Below are 19,510 nucleotides of genomic sequence, written 5' to 3'. Positions count from 1 at the left end.
TCATCAATTTTAGAATTTTTATCGAATGATTTGGCTGGACCGATTTTGACCAGTTCTTATCGGGTTTGACCAGTTCTTATCGATTCTCATTTTTAATTGGTCCTATGACTGGACCGAACTAGTTTGGAGATTTGATTCACCGGTTTTTATCCGTTCTCATTCTTAACTGGTCCTATAACTAGACCAGACTAGTTTGAAAATTCAATTTATTGATTTTTTTATCAGATTAATCGGTTCGGTTCGATTTTTGTAACTGTGAAATAAATGATTCTCCATGGTTGATTCCAACAACAAATCCAACAAAAAAAAATATGAACTATTCAGAATCAACTTGTTGATTCGTCCAATAACATAGCAAGTAAAAAAAATCTAGTTATTAACAGCAAATTCTAGTAAATTAACAATTAATTAATATCATTAAAAATGGGACAAAATTATGCTATTTTTTGCTAGTCATGATTGACACAACTTTACTTAAAATGTTCAAACATAGCAGATTGATAAACGCTTGGTGTCATTAGTCTAAGTTAAACACATAAAATCTATACTATTTGAATTCTTTTTAGTTTTACATAATAGACCTTCTTACACTTCATAATTTTATTATCTGTTCATGTAGATTGCAGACGAAGCAGAATTCTTTTCATTTGGAACCAATGACATTTGGGTACAGTAGAGATGATTTTGGCAAATTTCTTTTTATTTACCTGTCAACCAACATTATTTATAGTATCTGTTTTTGAATAGTCTTTTATATATATAATCTCATTTCATTTAATTTGAAGATGAAGAGAAGAGAAGAAAAGAGATGGGATGAGAAGAGAGGGGTTACTGCAGAGAATGATGATCAAATTTGGAAATTAGGATTTTTAACTTTGATTTAGGGACTAAATTGCACCATAAAAGTTTACTAATCCACATCAACTAGCTGTTACCTGGCCAACGTGTCACGGAGAAGTCCAAATCAGCTTTCTGGTAGCGCCAGATGAACGGAATGTGCCGGAAGGACGAATCTGAGTCCCGGAGTACAATTTCAAGGATGAATATGAGTAACAATTAACTTCAGGGACTACTATGAGTCTCAAGTGCAACTTCAACTACCACTTTAAAACTTAACTTATAAAAGTACCCTAACTATAATTATATAGTTGTTTATTTAAAAGAGAAAAACGATAATACTAACTTGGAAGTCGATTGCTCCCGCGATATGTCAAGTCGCATTCAGGCGGTTGATGTCATCGTCTCGTGCGTCTGCACGCGCCATAATGTCTAAATATCTCAAGAATATCAAGAAAAACGTCCAACATGTAAACAAAATAACAATGGTTATATACAAACGTATATACAAACATTATACATGTAATGTGTGACGTGTTTTATCTCGTTTACACTGAAATATCAAATATATAAAACAATAAAAATCGATAAAAATGTTACAAATTACCTATTTTTATAAATAAAATATTTATTTTATTTATTTGAAAAAAATTCCTGTTTTTGTGTTCTTTTGCGCTTATTTTTATCTTCCCTTAGTCTATTCCTTTTTGCATCATTTTTCCCGTTTTCTTCTCATTCTTTAATTTTTAAGAGTACCTTGTCCATTTTTTTTAAATCTAAGCATAGTTAAGGCGAAACCAAATTATGTGAAACAAACACAAAAATTCTGTAAAATAAATATAAAAATTTCTTGAAACCAATACAAAAAATTTTGAAAAATAACACTGAAATACGCAGAGAAATAAAAACGAAGGAAAAAAAAACTGCACATAAAAAAAGATAAAATGAAAGACGAAAAGAACGAAAACAAGAGGAGGTAAAAATAAAAATAAAAAGCAAAAACAACAGTTAAAAGAAAAGAAGATTCTTCCTTCGCAACAATTGATTATCAGAGGATGCGTTTGATTTTGCATTAGAAAGAAGAGAAGCACATTTGTGTGCATTGAACGCTTTCTCTTTTTGTTTGGATATTTTTTTTTCTTTAAACGCCAACGTAATTTTACGTTTTATAAGAAGTTAGAAATTGTAACTTTTGCGTTTAGAAAATCACGTTAGGATTGAATTTATTTTGTTTTATCAATTCTACCCTTTAATTCCTTGCTTGTAATCCCTTTAGTATTCAAATATTTCAAATATATAATTATATTTTTTTATTAAATTTTTACTTTTGATTTTGTATAAAAAAATATTTTTGTTTGGCTTTGTTAAAATTTGTAAGTGTAATTCTTGTATTTTAATTTATTATTATAATTTTATTATAATATAAATTATTGATCTCATTAAAACAAACAAAATAAATAAAAAAGTAATTATAACTAAAAATAAAGTCATAAATAATTAAAATTTATAATTTAAAATAGTATTAAATAAAAGAGTACCGAGAGTATTAAAAAAATTATAAGTAATATAATTTAGTAAAGTATATTTTGATATATTTTTTATATATTTTTATTTTAGTAAGTAAATATTAATTTTATTATAAAATTAATTAATAATATCTATTTAAATATCTAAATTAAAATAATAGAATAATATAAAAAATTTATTTAAATTGATGTCTATTTTAGTAATTTTTTATCTAAAAATAATTTTGAGTAATGTAATCCAAACAATATTTACTTTACTATAATCCATTTTGATACAAAGGTTACCAAACATAAATCACTTTAACACAAATTTACTTTTCATCAAAATCAAGTTTTGACAAACTAAAATCCAAACACACACAGAATAGTTAAAAAGAGAAAAGGACAAATAGGTCCCTGACTTTTTGCCTCGAGAACCTTTTTGTCCCTGACCATTGAAAAATACTTTTAAGTCCCTGACCTTCACAAAACTTGGACGGATCAGTCCCTCCGTCCAAATGCCTCCGTCAGGGACTGATACGTCCAAATGCCTCCGTCAGAGACTGATCTGTCCAAGTTTTGTGAAGGTTAGGGATTTAAAAGTATTTTTCAATGGTTAGGAGTAAAAATGTCCGCAGGACAAAAGGTCAGGGACCTATTTGTCCTTTTCTCTTAGAGTGTCCTTTTCTCTAAAAAAAAAGGACAAATAGAATAATTATAATTAAAAAACGCATAAATAAGAATAATTAAAAATGAGTGAAAAATATAATTAAAAAACGCATAATTAAAAATGAGTGAAAAATATAATTAAAAAACGCATAAATAATTATAATTAAGTATAGAATAAGAATGATGTAATCTATGTAAGATGATAGACGCTCAATACAATAGATTGTTCTTTATTGATGGTAGTTTTAACTTGTTTTCCCTCCTTGGTAAGTTTTAACTTGTTTTCCCTCTTTGGTACATTTTTTCCCTTTTTTTTATTTTTTTTAGCTCTTGGAAGTTGGAACCTGGAGGGAGCAATAACTAAAACTATTTGAATTTCGAAGATGTAATCTCCTTAAATTGGAATGAATAGAAGCAATATATTCCTGGACGGTTTGGTTATTTCCGGTTTGGTTATTCCCATTTTAAATTGCATAAGTGCCTCAACAGCACATCCAATGCTGAAATAAATTATTACTTGGAATGAACCAGAAGCACCATTTGGGGATGAAAAAATAATAAAAATTGAAGAGTGCTAAGAACCAGTAAATTTTGCAATTTATAATCATCAATTAGTCATCATTAGTGTTTTTAATAGTATGAAATTACATTTAATGAGTGTATAATTACTCACTTTTCTTTTAGTGCTGACCAAATTTTAATAAAAATGCTGCCCATCAATTTTCTCATAAAGAATAAAAAAGAAAGCAACATTTGGGGATGAAAAAAATAATAATAAAATAAAAAAAGAAAGAGTGATTGGTTCCACATGGGCATGACCACATGGATGTGCCTTTAGTATATTTAATCTAATGTACTCTACTATCCAAATGTATTTCAATACAATCTAATCTAGACTAAAATGAGGATTCTAACCCTTAAATTTGTCACTCATCACAACTCAACGTCTTAAATTTGACATATATATGTATGTGACAAGGTAGATCCAATACTGAAATGCTAATCCAGGTTTGAAAGAAAATGTATTTACTTCAAAAGTTTCACTAGGACTCTTCCTTGATAAAGTAACTGGAAGGTAAGGAGAAATCTTCTTCATGATTAAGCAAGTCAATCTCTTCATCATCTGTTTTCTGATGAAAAATTAAAAAATAAAACTTCTCTTTATTAGTTCAAATCTAAAATTAACATTGTTATTTGAGTATGCATACTAACTTACCAGCATTTCTAAGTTGTAGAACCGATCCAACAGTTGAAGGACCTCTTCGGCAGAGAAGTGTCTGTCAAAACTGAATGAAGCATATACAATTCTAAAGATTATCTAACAGAAAATATAGATCGAAGACATTACGCTTGATAATCAAACAATCAAGACATTTCTAACCTCCTCTTTAGAAATTCCATCAGACCATAAATGACAAAATGGCGATGTATTCCTTCAAGAAACGATAATCATTGTAAGCATATAACCTAAACTGATGAATCATTATCCAAAATAATAATAACAATAATAAAAAATATTGATCCTGACAACAAGTGTCAACTACTAATGCTACTCACTCTGTTCCCTTTCATGTACTGTATCTAAATACATTGCTCTAAAAATGTATTAAAAGATGACAATGATATATAAAAAAGAATTGGGAGGAGTACATAGTGTAGAAATGCTTTTAAAGGATGATGTCAACATCCATCCAAACACAATTAATCCTTGACAAAGAAAAAGCATCAGATAAGGAAAAGCAGCACTTTCACACAACAACAATTCAAAATGTTCATACATGAACATCAAAACTACTTTCTTGTAGTCGACAGAAATGCTTAATTGCTTGTTGCCTAGTTGACAGGTTCATACCCTTGCTTGATGTTAGCTTAATGGAAAAATAATTTAGGATAGTGTAATCAGAAACTATTTAGTAGTTATCTAGTGCCTCGCTAACCAAATAAAAGTTTACTTCAGCATTTTTTCTATCATAAATCCTTAAAGTAAATTATAACACATGCAAGAAAATGTAGTATGCATCACCCTTACCGTTCAAGATGGCAAATGCCATAATAAGGAAAACAAGCTTAGGTAGTTGCTCTCATTATGTAATTTGAAATCCAGTATCATTTTATCCTAAATTCCTTCCATATTAATTGTAATTAATGAAATGAATCAATAGCTCTACCTAACAAATTTGGCGAATTTAATTGTATTTACATGATTCTTCTATCCTCGTATCAGTTCTCTTTTAACACTAAAGAAATCCCTACAGTGCAGTATCAAAATCAAATGGAAATATTAAAAAATAAAAACCTTGTAATTTAATTGGAGGATAAATTTCGAGAGCTTCCAACACCCTGAGCTCCAATTCAACCTGCGCTGCTTGCTCCTATCACAAATTCGATCATTTTCCAAATCCAAATTTCAAAAACCAAAGAGAGTGAAGGAGGAATGAGGTACCTTGGGGAGAGAGGAAGCAGAGGAAGGAGGGGGTTTGCACGGAGAGTGTACGGACATGCCGTCATGTTCCTCTTCTTTGGGTTTTCCACTACTCATTTATTCACTGATCACTATCACAAAGAAAATTCCCTTCGCAGAAGAACTCAAGAAAGTGCAACTTTTTTTCGTTTATTATGCGTGTTCATTCCTGATTCTTGGATTGCTTAGGGTTTTGGATTTTGTTCCCTTGGGTAAGGTAGTGGTGCTGTACGAATGTGAGGTTTGCAGTTTGCGGGAATAGTTGAGCCAACAGTTATTATGTGAGCCCACTTGAGCCCATTTTAAATGCAATTTTTTTATTAATATTATCTAAATCTTTTATACAAGCTTTTTTTTTTTTGTGACTTAAAATCTTTTATACACGCTTTAAAAAAAAACAAGAAAACCTTTTAGACCATTTAAATAAATCCCCATCTCCTCTCTGTTGTCGCGTCTCCCACCTCGTCCACTGCTTTTTTCTTTGGCTCGTCGTTGCGTCTCCCCATTGCGTTATTTTGAAAGAAGTCACCATCGTGTTATTTAGACTTTTTGTATAAAATCTTTCAGTTTTTGTATAAGATAGATACTTGTATCTCTATTCATATGGAAATTAAAAATTAGTTAGAACTATTATGTAGATGGGGAATGGGGGTCCCCGCGGGGAATGGGGCTCCATGGGGAATGGGGATGGGGAGCAATTTTCCCCCACGGTGGGGAATAGGACGGGGATGGGGAGTAAATCTGAGGGCGGGGATGGGGAGCAGGGAGGCATCCCCCGCCCCCGCCCTGCCCCATTGACATCCCTAGTCATCAAGCAGAATTGGCTATTAAAGGGGCCACGCACGAAATGGACACCAAATCATGCCAAATGGACACCAAATTTCGTTATAGAATTAGTTGTGGCTATCAATATGCTAACATAGAGGTGGAAGAGAAATTGTGGAGGTGGAATAAACTTAATTTCTTGACAAAAAACTTAATTTTATAAAACAAAAATTAACATCATTAAACTTGTAATTTTTATAAAACATATATTTTATTATTTTATTTTTAAAAATTAATTTTTTATTTTATTATTATATCAATTTATTCAATTTAAAATATTTTAGTCCAAAATTAAGTATTAAAATAAGAAAAAGTATATATAGATAATGAAAATACTAAACAATGTGAACAATGAATATGTCGAATGTTCAATTTACTAGCAGATGGTTATCCTAATGTTAATATTTAGGAGGTAATTTAGGAGTGGAGTGTTTTTTATTAGAGACTACGGCATTTGAGTTATAACTCGTTGGCATAAGAAATTGAATTGAGTACTTGACGTACTAAAATTAATTTTATAAAATATTTATTATGTAAATACTTGTAGATATAGATCAAATTCTTTTCAATATCCTATTAAAACTAAAATTGATTTTACTTCAATTTTAAAACCTAATTTAAAAAATAAAAATATCTTTATATTTATAAATTATTTAGACATATAACAAAAAAATACAACTATCTGAACATAATATAAATAAATTTTAAACTTATAACAATACTTATAAGTCCAAAGTATTGTTTTTGAAATAAAAATTTAATGATGTTAATTTTTATTTTATCATTTTAATAATTTTTTATTTTAAAACATTTAAATTCTTTAATTTTTTTAAGATATTATCTAAATAAAGATAGAATTATTCATACACAATAATTTAATTTTTTAAATGAATTTTTTTTTTAAAAGATAAATCTTTGTTGTAACAAAATTATTTTTTATATTATTTTTTAAACTAATTAAAATTTTCACTTCCTAAGTTTATTGAAAAATTAATATTCAACTTCCCATACCCCGTGATTTGGAGTCCATTTCGTGTCTGTCCCCTTTAATTGCCCATTTCGTGTTTGTCGGTGGAAAAATGGCTCTATCATGTCAGCATCATTTTGTGAGTGCCATTATTAATTTGGAGGCAAAATTCATTTTTCAGACGCCCTACTTAAAATGGTCATATACTTATTTTCAGAACATTTTTATCCTGCATATTTAGAAAATAAATGTATTTATTTATTTATTTATTTTATTGACTATGTCTAAAATGGGCACAATAATTATGTGCTTATAGAATGTGTCATATTTATATAGACTATTAAATTTTATTAGATAAAATTAAACAAAAACTAATATAAAAGAAGAGTATTGATGGATTCTAATATAAACAGAATATCTTAATACATAAATAAATACTCTAAATGATAATATTTTAATACACAGTACTTTAAATGATAACAGAATCTTTTATTTTTAAAAAATTAAATATAAAATATATAAATACAAAATATATGAGTATTTTTTATTCATTAAGATTAATTATTATGCACGAATTTTTATAAAAATATAAAAAAATTATATTAAAATGATATTTTAAACTGTAACATAAAATATAAAATAATTATATTTTTTATATTATTTGACAAATAATTAGATTATTATATTCAAAATTTTTTAACTAACTACTTTTGTTAATGGTATTATTATATAATATAATTTTTCATCAAAATATTTTAAAAGTATAATTTATTTAAAATATTATATATAATACATGAAAATATTAGATTTTACATTTTTTTCAATTATTTTAGAAAAACGGAATAAATAATATAATTCTAAATACATGACTATTGCATTATATATTTACTTATATTAGTAAGAGCTAAACTAAATAAACTTATGAAATTAAAAATATAAAACATATAAATACAAAAAATATAAATATTTTTTATTTATTAAAATTAATTATTATACAAAAAAAATCTATAATATTACAAAATTATATTAAAATAATATTTTAAACTGCAACATAAAAATATAAAATAATTAAATTTTATTTTATATTATTTGACAAATAATTAGATTATTATATTCGATATTTATTAACTAACTATTTTTGTTAAAAATATTATTATATAATATAATTTTTTATCAAATATTTGTCAAAATATAGTTTATTTAAAATATTATATATAATACATAAAAATATTTTTTTTTAATTTTTTTTAGAAAAATTAAATAAATAACGTATAAACTACGTATGTGTGTATGTAATAGTGATTGATATTAGTATTGGTATATTCTTTTATTCTTTAGTCTCTCTAATATATATGCCACATCGTGACTCTCTCTTCTAGTCATTTTTATTTATATTTATTTTGTAGTAATATTAAGTAGATAAATAATTTAAAATTATTTTTTAAATTTAACATTTATAGTTTTATATATATAATATTTATAATTATATATTTATAATAAAATCATTTTTTATTTTTTATTATTTTAAAATATTTTTTATTTTTCTAGTTAAATTTTTTATTCTCTAACTCAACCAGATTTATATATATATATATATATATATATATATATATATATATATATATATATATATATATATATATATATATATATATGAGAAATTGATGTACAAATGTGTTTCACAAAATATTTTTCATCATATATAATTTATTAAAAATATATTTTGTTAAATTCAAGAATAAAATATATAATTTGTTAATTTAATATAACAAATTTAATATGTTATTTTATTTCAATGTTATTATATTATTATTATTATTATTATTATTATTATTATTATTATATATATATATATATATATATATATATATATATATATGTGTGTGTGTGTATATATGTGTGTATGTTTATATATGTTAAGAAGATTATCACATAGGTGGAATTTTTTTTAAATATAAAATAGATAAATACAAAAAATATAATTAATTATTATATAAAAAAATTTTATAATATTAAAAAATTATATTCAAATGGTGTTTTAAACTTCAACATAAAAATATAAAATAATTAAAAATTATTTTATATTACTTTTCAAATAATTAGATTATTATATTTTAAATTTATTAATTAATTATTTTGTTAAATATATTATTATATAATATAATTTTTTATCAAAATATTTGTAAAAATAAAACTTATTTAAAAAATTATATATAATATATAAAAATATTAACTTTTTTTGTTTTTTCAAATTTTTTTAGAAAAATTAAATAAATAATATAATTTATTTTTTCCAATTTTTTTAGATAAATTCATATATATAGGTGTAATTACATATAATAACTGATCTGCATTTTAATTCAGATAGTATATAGTATATATTATTTTAGAAAAGGTATAAAAGAAAATAATGTATTTATGTGATTATATTTTTGTAATAGCCTAATTTTTTATATAATTTTAATATTTTTAATTGTGTAAGTTTTATTAGTTTAGATCTTACTAATATAAATAAATATATAATGTGAAAGACATATATTTAGAATTATATTATTTATTTTATTTTTAAAAAAAATTAAAAAAATAAAAAAGTCAATATTTCCATGTACTATATATAATATTTTAAATAAATTATATTTTTAACAAAAATAATTAGTTAATATATTTTGAATATAATAATCTAATTATTTGTCAAGTAATATAAAATAAAATTTTAATTATTTTTTATTTTTATGTTACAGTTTAAAATATTATTTTAATATTATAAAAACTTCTTGCATAATAATTAATCTTAATGAATAAAGAATACTCATAGTTTTTAGGGCAAATTACAAAAACAAACCAAAAGGAGGAGTAAATTACACCATTCTACCAAAATAAAAAACGTTATTTGGATCTCCCAAAAAATCACTGTCTTATATAATTCGAATTAGAAAAACCAATAGTAATTTGAATTAGACCAATTCGATTTAGTTGAGTTGCTAGTAATTTGAATTAAGCCAATTTAAATTATACATGCCTACAGTCGTAGTGTAGTTCAAATTAGAGTGATTCGAATTATGCATGGATGTAACTTATGGTAGTTTGAATGAGAGAAATTCGAATTATGGAAGCATGTAACGAAGGGTAGTTCGAATTAGATAGATTCGAATTATGCATGAGCATGTTCGAAGTTGGCTGCTTCGAATTATCAAGTCACCACGTGAATTCCATGACATAAATATAATCCATGCAATTATTTTAATACACCAACAATTATATCTACATAGAGCTAATGTTAAATCGAATTCAATTAGTTCGATAATACGAATCTATCTGATTCGAACTACCCTTCGCTACAAGCTTCTATAATTCGAATCTCTCCCGTTCGAACTACCATGAGTTACATCCATGCGTAATTCGAATCACTCTTATTCGAACTACATTACGACTGCAAGCATGTATAATTCGAATTGGCTTAATTCGAATTACTAGTAATCCAACTAAATCGAATTGGTCTAATTCGAATTACTATTGATTTTCCTAATTCGAATTTAACTCATTCGAATTATATAAGAGAGTGATTTTGGGAGATCCAAATAACGTTTTTTATTTTAGTAGAATGGTGTAATTTACTCCTCTTTTTGGTTTGTTTTTGTGATTTGCCCAGTTTTTATATTTATATATTTTATATTTAATTATTTAAGAATAAAAGATTATGTTGCTATTTAAAATATTGTGTATTAAAGTATTGTTATTTAAAGTATTTATTTACATACAAGTCTTTTTACGTTACAAGTTGGGCCAAACCAAACAGAACCTACGCTCACCAACAAAAGCGTAAGTGCTCCTTCACCATTATGAACGACTCTTCTTTTTCTTCCTCGATGAAAACTACATCTGTCATTATTTCTTCGCGTTTCTCCTCCTCTTCCTCTTCTTCCTTCTTCTTCTTTATGTTTCTTCTCTTTTTTCTTCGCGTGTTTCATATTCATCGTCGTGTTTCTCCTCATTCTTCTTTTGATTTTGCAACATTATGTATTTTTTCTTTTTTATTTGATTTTTTCCTCCAAAAAAGAATTATGAGAATATGAAATAAGAAAATGAAGAAGAAGAAGCAGCAGAAGATGAGGAGGAGAAAAAGGAAGAGTTTTGAATTATGCATAACTTATCAGAATAAAAATACACCCAAATATCTTCGTGTTATACCCAAATATCTTCGTTTTACACCCGAAGCTGCTGCAAATACAGAAATGAGTTATGCTACGTGTACACTAAAATCAACCACCAAAGTCAGCCACTAGTATAAAATACATACTGGAATACAAATATACGTTGAAAATAAATTAAAGCACACATGTATTTATACACAAATATATTGGTGGCTAATTTTAGTGTACAAATAACATTTTTGTACAGAAAAATGTTTCCTCTAATGCTGCATTTTTTTTTCTTCTTCTTTTCCATATTTCTTTTTTTTTTTTAGTTAAATGGATGTAAGTTCATCCTCTTCCAAGTAATTTTATAGCATTATGTGTTTCTTCTTCTATGTTTGATTTTTTTGTTTTTATTCTTGTTAAAAGAGTAAAACAAGAAGAAACTTGAGAAGGTAAAGAAAAAGGAAAAGATGAATAAGAAAAAAAAGAAGATGATGATGATGAAAAAAAAAAAGAAGAAGCATCAGAAGATGAGGAGGAAGAGGAAGAGTTCTGAATTACGCAGAACTTATCAGAATAAAAATACACCCAAATATCTTCGTGTTACACCCAAATATCTTCGTTTTACACACAAATTTGCTGCAAATACAGAAATGAGTTATGCTATATGTACACATTAAAATCAGCCACCAAAGTCAGCCACCAGTATAAATACATACTGGAATGCAAATATACATTGAAAATAAATTAAAGTACACATGTATTTATACACAAATACATTGGTGGCTGATTTTAGTGGCTGATTTTAGTATACAAATAGTATTTTTGTACAGAAAAATATTTTCTCTAATACTGTATTTTTTTTCTTCTTTTCCTTATTTCTTTCTTTCTTTTAGTTAAATGAATGTAAGTTCATCCTCTTTCAAGTAATTTTGCAGCATTATGTATTTTTTTTTATTTGTTTGATTTTTTTGTTTGTATTCTTGTTAAGAGAGTAAAACAAGAAGAAACTCGAGAAGGTAAAACAAAAAAAATATAAATTAAAAAAAAAGATGATGATGAGGATGAAAAAAAAAGCAGCAGCAGAAGATAAGGAGGAGGAAGAGGAAGAGTTTTGAATTATGCAGAACTTATCAGAATAAAAATACACCCAAATATATTCGTTTTACACCGAAATATCTTCGTATTACATCCAAATTTGCTACAAATACAAAAAAATATTTTCTCTAATGCTGCATTTTTTTTTAATTGAACCACACCTCAGCCATTTGATTGGATTCAAAAACAATAATCAATTTCGTTCTGGTTCAATTGACAATCTGAACTTGAATTATTCATTATATTCAACGAGATAACTGATGATGGAGGAGAAAGAGAAAGGAAGAGAAGAAAATCCAATGAAAAAAGAAGGAGGAAGAAGTGATATTGATGATGACGATAACGAAAAAGAAGAAGAAGAAGAAGAAAAACGTGCAGTAGAATGTGCGCGCGCTGATTGAAAAATCTGTTAAGAAGGAGCGTGAAACATACGTGCCATAAGAGACGCGTTTTAGGAATAAGTAAATTTCAGGACTTGTAAAACTTGTATAGCAAAAAGACTTATATGTGAAGATTAATTCATTTATTTATGTATTAAAATATTTTGTATTTAAAAGATTTATGTATCATATGTGGTCATAGGGTTTATCTTCTTGTATCTATTTATTCACGGATATAAATAGGACAATAAATCTATGACAATAAATCAACACACAATTTCATATTTATACCTTATGCATCCAAATGCTTTATCTAGAGTTAAGACTCAGAGTAGTCCCTAAAGTTGCACTCGAGCCTCAAAATAATTCCTAAAGTTAATAATTACCTAAATTGATCATTGAAGTTGCACTCCTAAATTCATAGTAGTCCCTGAAACATTTTCCGTTCATCGAAACTTTAAAACGACGTCGTTTTGAACAAAAAAATAAAAAGCGTGGCTTAGAACAAAAAAAAAAAATAACAAAAAGTGTAGCGTAGAAACCCCCCCTCCCCTTCCCCGTCCCCGTCCCCAACCCCTTTCCCTCCCCCAACCTTCCCCTTCCTCTTTTCCATCCCCAACCCGTCCCCTTTCTCTCCCCCAACCCTTCCCTTTCCCCTTCTACTTCCCCAACCTAATTATTCTGGTAAGAATTCCGATTGCGACGCCGCTAATTCAGACTCATCGAAATCAAGATCCTGTGCTGTTTATGGTTATCGGAGCTCCGGTGTTTCTAGGTTTTTGAATTTTCAGTCCTCCTCGAAGTCAGGCAGCTGCAAGCGCGAGCTTTCACCGAATCCTCGTGACTCTGCTGTTGTGAAAGACTCGAGCTCTCCGTCGCATGATTCTGATTCGTGCAGCGAAAGGGAAGAGTCATCGAATGGTGTGATTTCTTCGCAGGATTCGGGGAACGGTAGCGGGTCGGTGTATACGAAACCATGAACTCTCCCTCACTTGATTGTTGCCGTTACGAGAGGGAAATTTTATCGACACATGCACATACAATTTTGGATCGGAACGTGAAATTGAAGGATAATGGAAAAGGTTGTGATCTGAAGAGAAAGCAAGATCAGAGTAAAGGGAGTGCTGAGACTAGAACAACCAAATTCAGAAGATCATCAGCGCTGTTAGGATTTGGTTGAATTAGTCCCATATTGCTTAGGATAGCAAATGGAGTGGGTGGCCTAGGCTATAAATATGAGGCTAAGTTCTCCATTTGTTTTTGCACCAGTCGGAAACACTTTAAGCTTGTATCTGATTTTTCTTTTCCTCTATACTCTTTGATTAGAGAGTGTTGTGAGGTGTAGTTAGATATTTGCTTTGAGAGAGTGTGGGTGTACTGGGGTGCCGGTGTTAGAGAGAAAGAAGTCTATGTGTTGTAACAATTTTCACATAGTGATATTCTCTAGTTGTCATTTGACAACGGCCGTGGTTTTTTCTCCGGTAATTGGAGTTTCCACGTTAAATTCTTGTGTTGTGATTGTGTCTATTTTATTTCTCTGTCAAAGGTGTTTTCTCAAGGGGGAATGGTGTCTTATTCCCAACAAGTGGTATCAGAGCTTCGGTTCGGTTGCGGCTTGAGGTTGATCTTTGGTTGTTGTTGTTGTTGCTGGAAGGTAGTGTGACACTGTGAGAGTGCAGTTTGGAAATGTTCTGGCTAAGGAAAGACCTGGTATTTAAGTGTGTCCATTGTGACCCACCTCTCTTTTCTGGGGACCCTTCCTAGTGCACAGTTGAGTTATACTATTCCAGTATACAGTTGCAACAATGTCAGGATATTCAAGTGCTGTGAAGCTTGAAATAGAAAAATTTGATGGAAGAATCAATTTTGGCTTGTGGCAAATACAAGTCAAGGATGTGTTGATACAATCAGGTTTGCACAAGGCGTTGAAGGAGAAGATCTCTGGTTGCTCTCTCTATGAGAGAAGATGATGTTCTCTAGAAGACAAGAAGTATCCTCATGGTATTACCGCACTGCCATGGATAAGGATAAGTTGTGGCAATCGGGTCCACAATTGCACACGGGCATTAGTTGGCATTGAGATGCAAGGTGTGTGGCGGAGTTAGGTCGATGGCTGAAGAACTTCCAGGAAAAGCCAATTTGGAAGTTGCACCATGAATTTTCAGCAAGGTTTCGATCTGTACCAAGGCGAAATGCTTGGAGTGGTCTAATTCCAAGTGAGTATACTTTCATGGTGGAGTATGATAGTTCTCTGAACTATGATTGTCGGTATAGACAATGACAGCAAAGAATTGTCGGTGTTAACAATGGAAGCTGAAGATGTGTGACTATTTCAATCAAGGTGGAGATTGTTAGGATTTGGTTGAATTAGTCCCACATTGCTTATGATAGCAAATGGAGTGGGTGGCCTAGGCTATAAATATGAGGCTAAGTTCTCCATTTGTTTTTGCACCAGTCGGAAACACTTTAAGCTTGTATATGATTTTTCTTTTCCTCTATACTCTTTGATTAGAGAGTGTTGTGAGGTGTAGTTAGATATTTGCTTTGAGAGAGTGTGGGTGTACTGAGGTGCCGGTGTTAGAGAGAAAGAAGTCTATGTGTTGTAACAATTTTCACATAGTGATATTCTCTGGTTGTCATTTGACAACGGCCGTGGTTTTTTCTCTGGTAATTGGAATTTTCACGTTAAATTCTTGTGTTGTGATTGTGTCTATTTTATTTCTCTGTCAAAGGTGTTTTCTCAATGGGGAATGGTGTCTTATTCCCAACAAGCGCCTGTGGAGAACAAGACCCAACAGAATTTGGTGGTTGATGACGACGACGAGAAGAAGGCCAGATTGATGAGAAACAGGGAAAGTGCACAGCTTTCGAGGCAGAGGAAGAAGCACTATGTGAAAGAGCTTGAGGAGGTGCGGTCAATACATTCAACAGTTGCTGATTTGAGTAGCAAGATTTTGTTTGTGATGGCTGAGAACGCCACTTTAAGGCAGCAATTGGGTGTTGGTGGGATGTGCCCTCCTCCGCCACCTGTTCCTGGGATGTATCCTCATGCTGCTCCCATGGCCCTCATGCCTTATACATGGATGCCATGTGCTCCATATGTTGTTAAGCCTCAAAGATCTTAGGTTCCCTTGGTCTCCATTCCAAAGTTGAAGCCTCAGCAACCTGCTTCATCAAAGAGTAAGAAGTCTGAGGGTAAGAAAAGTGAGGTGAAAACTAAGAAGGTTGCTAGCATTAGTTTGTTGGGTATGGGAAAGCAGAGGAGAAAGACAAAGGAGAAGGACGTCAGGTTGGGAAAACAGAAGGAGAAGGGGAAGGATTGCAGGAGAAAAAGGGGACGGGTTAGGGATGGGGAAGGGGAAGGTTGGGAATGGGGAAGGGAAGGGGAAGGAACAGATTGAGCATGTGGGGGGAGGGATTCTACACTACGCTTTTTTTTTTTTTGGGGTTCTATGCTACACTTTTTTTTTTAAACGACGTCGTTTTAAAGTTTCGATGAACGGAAAATGTCTCAGAGACTATTATGAGTCTTAGAGTGCAATTTCAATGATCAATTTGGATAATTATTAACTTCAGGATTATTTTAAAACTCGAATGCAATTTCAAATATTGCTTTAAGACTTAACTTGTTTTCTCAATGAACAAATAAGGACTTGATTGTGTGAGTATATATCCATAAATTTTCCTTCACCATTGACCCATCTCTACACGATATTGACAGGGTGGAATTCGCTAAATACATGTAAAAAAAAAGTTATATCTCAACATTTTTTTTGTCTAATCTCATTATTTATATATATATATATATATATATATATATATATATATATATATATATATATATATATAAAATTATTTGATAATTAATATGTGAAAAGATATATTCAAATAAAAACGACAGAATTAATTACCATAAAATATTTTGTTAAGTTAGCATAAGATGTATAATAATAATTATTATTAAACACCACAGGGATCATATTTATAAACAATTTATTGTGCACATTAGAAAAGCTAAAAAAATTTGAACTTACTAAAGACAAACCTAAATATTTGGACTTTGGTCTCTAAGAAATAAAGATAAGAATGTTTTAAATTTTTTTTTAAAGATTAAAGCAGTTAAACAAGCCCAGTAATAGCTTAGGGATAAAAGCAAGCAAGCAATAAAACCTAATTGTTGTGCTATTGAGAAGCTGCCACCAGAACCCTAATTTCACAGCCGCAGGAGCTTCCACAATGGTTCATCTCTTCTTACTCCGATATCTTCTGCTTCTTCTTCTTCTTCTCTGCTTAATCCCTCACATTCTCCCTTTCGTTCTTCTTTTTCAGACTTTCAAGCGTAGAAATGGCGGAAGAAACAAGCATGGCCGCGGCCACGTCAAATTCATCCGCTGTTCCAACTGCGGCAAGTGCTGCCCTAAGGTACTCTCCTTCTTTCTCCGTTCAGATTTGTTTCTCACTCCTCTTAGATTAATTTTTCTTTAATGAAATTCACAGGACAAATCGATCAAGCGGTTCCTTGTGAGGAACATTGTTGAGCAAGCTGCAGTTCGTGATGTTCAGGAAGCCTGCGTCTATGAGCGTAATTCTTATTTCACATAATCTGTCTATCTCTGTTTATCAAGATTTGTGTTCTTTTGTTGCTGCATTATTTTGAATTTATGAATTTCTATTGTTTTGATTTGTTGGTTGTAGAATACACTCTTCCGAAGTTGTACGTGAAGATGCAGTATTGTGTTTCCTGTGCCATCCACTCTCATGTCGTGAGGGTGCGTTCTCGCACCGATAGGAGGAACCGCGAGCCGCCACAGCGCTTTGCCAGGCGCAGGGTATGCCTGTTTCGCCATTCTTTTAACTTCTCCACAATCTGTTGCGTATTGATTCTAATGAGCTCAAAATGTTTTAGATAATCTTTAGCTACGTTGATACACATTTTGTTCCTAAACTGTGGAGTATTGCAGTGCTTGGATAACTAGTTGGAACTTGATATTAATGGAAAGAATTGAGGCTGATACTAATCTCCTCTTTTCATATATAGAACGGTTATAGAGAACGGAGTGCTACTCTTTCATATTCATTTGAAGAAATCTCATTTCTTTAAATTGTAATTTAGGCAAATCATAGTTCTACATCTTGCAATTGCATGTCTAGAACTTGATATTAATGGAAAGAATTGAGGCTGATCCTAATCCAATCCACTAAGAATTGCGTCTCGTCCGCCTTTTAGTTTTAGCTATACTCAGATTTTAGAACTGTGATGTCAATTTTGCATTCTTATAACATTGTCTTCTTGAGCTTGTTCACTGGAGCATGTGAATGTGATTGACTGCATAAATGAATGGGACTCCAAACTTTCAGTCTTCTTTAGGGTAATTGGTTATGCATTCTTTCTTTTGGATAAATGATAATATGGCCTACATATTTGAATAGACTTGTGACTTTTGTGCCTAGGAATTGTAAGTGATGGTTAATCAATTTTATATGTCTTTTATGTACCATTTACTGGTTTTTTGATGATTGTATTTGTTTCTCATTTTAAAGGATGATGCACCAAGGCCCGGTCAGCCTGGTCAAGCACCTCGTCCTGCTGGTGGAGTAGGAGCTGCCCCTCGAACTTAACTCAAATTCTGAGATCGGCCATGTTGCATCGATTTTGTGATAATCCTTAATTACTATTGTTTTATATTTTGAATCTCAGTTACGTTTACGGTAAAATTATTTTCCCCCTATAGTTGCATGAATTACTCAATTGTCATGATTTTCTGTTTTGGATAATGGACACCGATTATATAAAGTTTAGCGTTTTGGAGGGGTAATTTTTTTTATTATTTTAAAATGGTTATAGTTATTGAAATTCTTTGGATAAAAAATCCAGACTATGGCAAAACTCAAATGATCCATATGCCAAGTCTCTCGGGAAAATAATCATGCTAGTAGATTTCATTTTTTATTTTATTCTTCCTGTTTTATTTTCTTTTAAATATTATAATTATATATATTTTTTTTAAAAAAATAACATAATATTAATAATGTTTTAAAAGACAAATAATTAAAGATAAAATGAATTTAATATTTTGAGATAATTTAAAATAATTAAAGAGTTTATTTCTTTAAAAGGTGGTATCATTTAAAAGGTGTGTATCATATGTGGTCATAGGGTTTATCTTCTTGTATCTATTTGCTCATGTTTATACCTTATGCATCCAAATGCTTTCTCTATGAACAAAGAAGGGCTTGATTGCGAGTATATATCCAGTAATTTTCCTTCACCATTGACCCATCCCTACACGTTATTGGTAGGGTGGAATTGGCTAAATACGTTATAGCTAGTTTCTCTGATAGGGATATATGGCTGAAAAATATCACGATTTTCTAATAGTCTACTTTACAATGAAAGAATTAATGACTGACAATGACAAAGAAATCTTTCAAAGAGTCTTTTCTTCTTAGGTGAAAACTCAGGTGTAGTCGACTTCACGTGAAGTTGATAGCTGAGAGCTGTTAAATGATTTGACTGATTTGACTAAATTTTCATCTAACAGCTCTCAGCTATCAACTTCACATCAAGTCGACTGCACCTGAATTTCTATCTTCTTCTTATTAAGAAAGTTTATGGACCACCACCCATTTTA

The 19,510-nt window shown here is 29.9% G+C and overlaps 2 protein-coding genes across 2 annotated transcripts; one reads left to right on the top strand and one right to left on the bottom strand.

Moving 5' to 3' along the window:
* Positions 1-3,706: 3,706 nt before the first annotated feature.
* LOC112751261 (uncharacterized) lies at positions 3,707-5,747 on the bottom strand. Its single transcript, XM_025800340.3, has 5 exons — positions 5,455-5,747; positions 5,308-5,383; positions 4,393-4,444; positions 4,228-4,297; positions 3,707-4,141 (listed from the first exon to the last, which is right to left on the bottom strand). The coding sequence occupies exons 1-5, from the start codon at positions 5,548-5,550 to the stop codon at positions 4,055-4,057; spliced, it is 381 nt and encodes a 126-aa protein (XP_025656125.1). The 5' UTR covers positions 5,551-5,747; the 3' UTR covers positions 3,707-4,054.
* Positions 5,748-16,864: 11,117 nt separating this feature from the next.
* On the top strand, positions 16,865-18,694 carry LOC112751259 (small ribosomal subunit protein eS26x). Its single transcript, XM_025800339.3, has 5 exons — positions 16,865-17,117; positions 17,208-17,300; positions 17,376-17,460; positions 17,574-17,707; positions 18,420-18,694. The coding sequence occupies exons 1-5, from the start codon at positions 17,115-17,117 to the stop codon at positions 18,495-18,497; spliced, it is 393 nt and encodes a 130-aa protein (XP_025656124.1). The 5' UTR covers positions 16,865-17,114; the 3' UTR covers positions 18,498-18,694.
* The last annotated feature ends 816 nt before the right edge of the window (positions 18,695-19,510 follow it).

Source organism: Arachis hypogaea, chromosome 15 (assembly GCF_003086295.3).
Source record: "Arachis hypogaea cultivar Tifrunner chromosome 15, arahy.Tifrunner.gnm2.J5K5, whole genome shotgun sequence".
NCBI classification, from domain to species: domain Eukaryota; kingdom Viridiplantae; phylum Streptophyta; class Magnoliopsida; order Fabales; family Fabaceae; genus Arachis; species Arachis hypogaea.
This window is presented reverse-complemented; position numbering and strand designations above follow the sequence as displayed.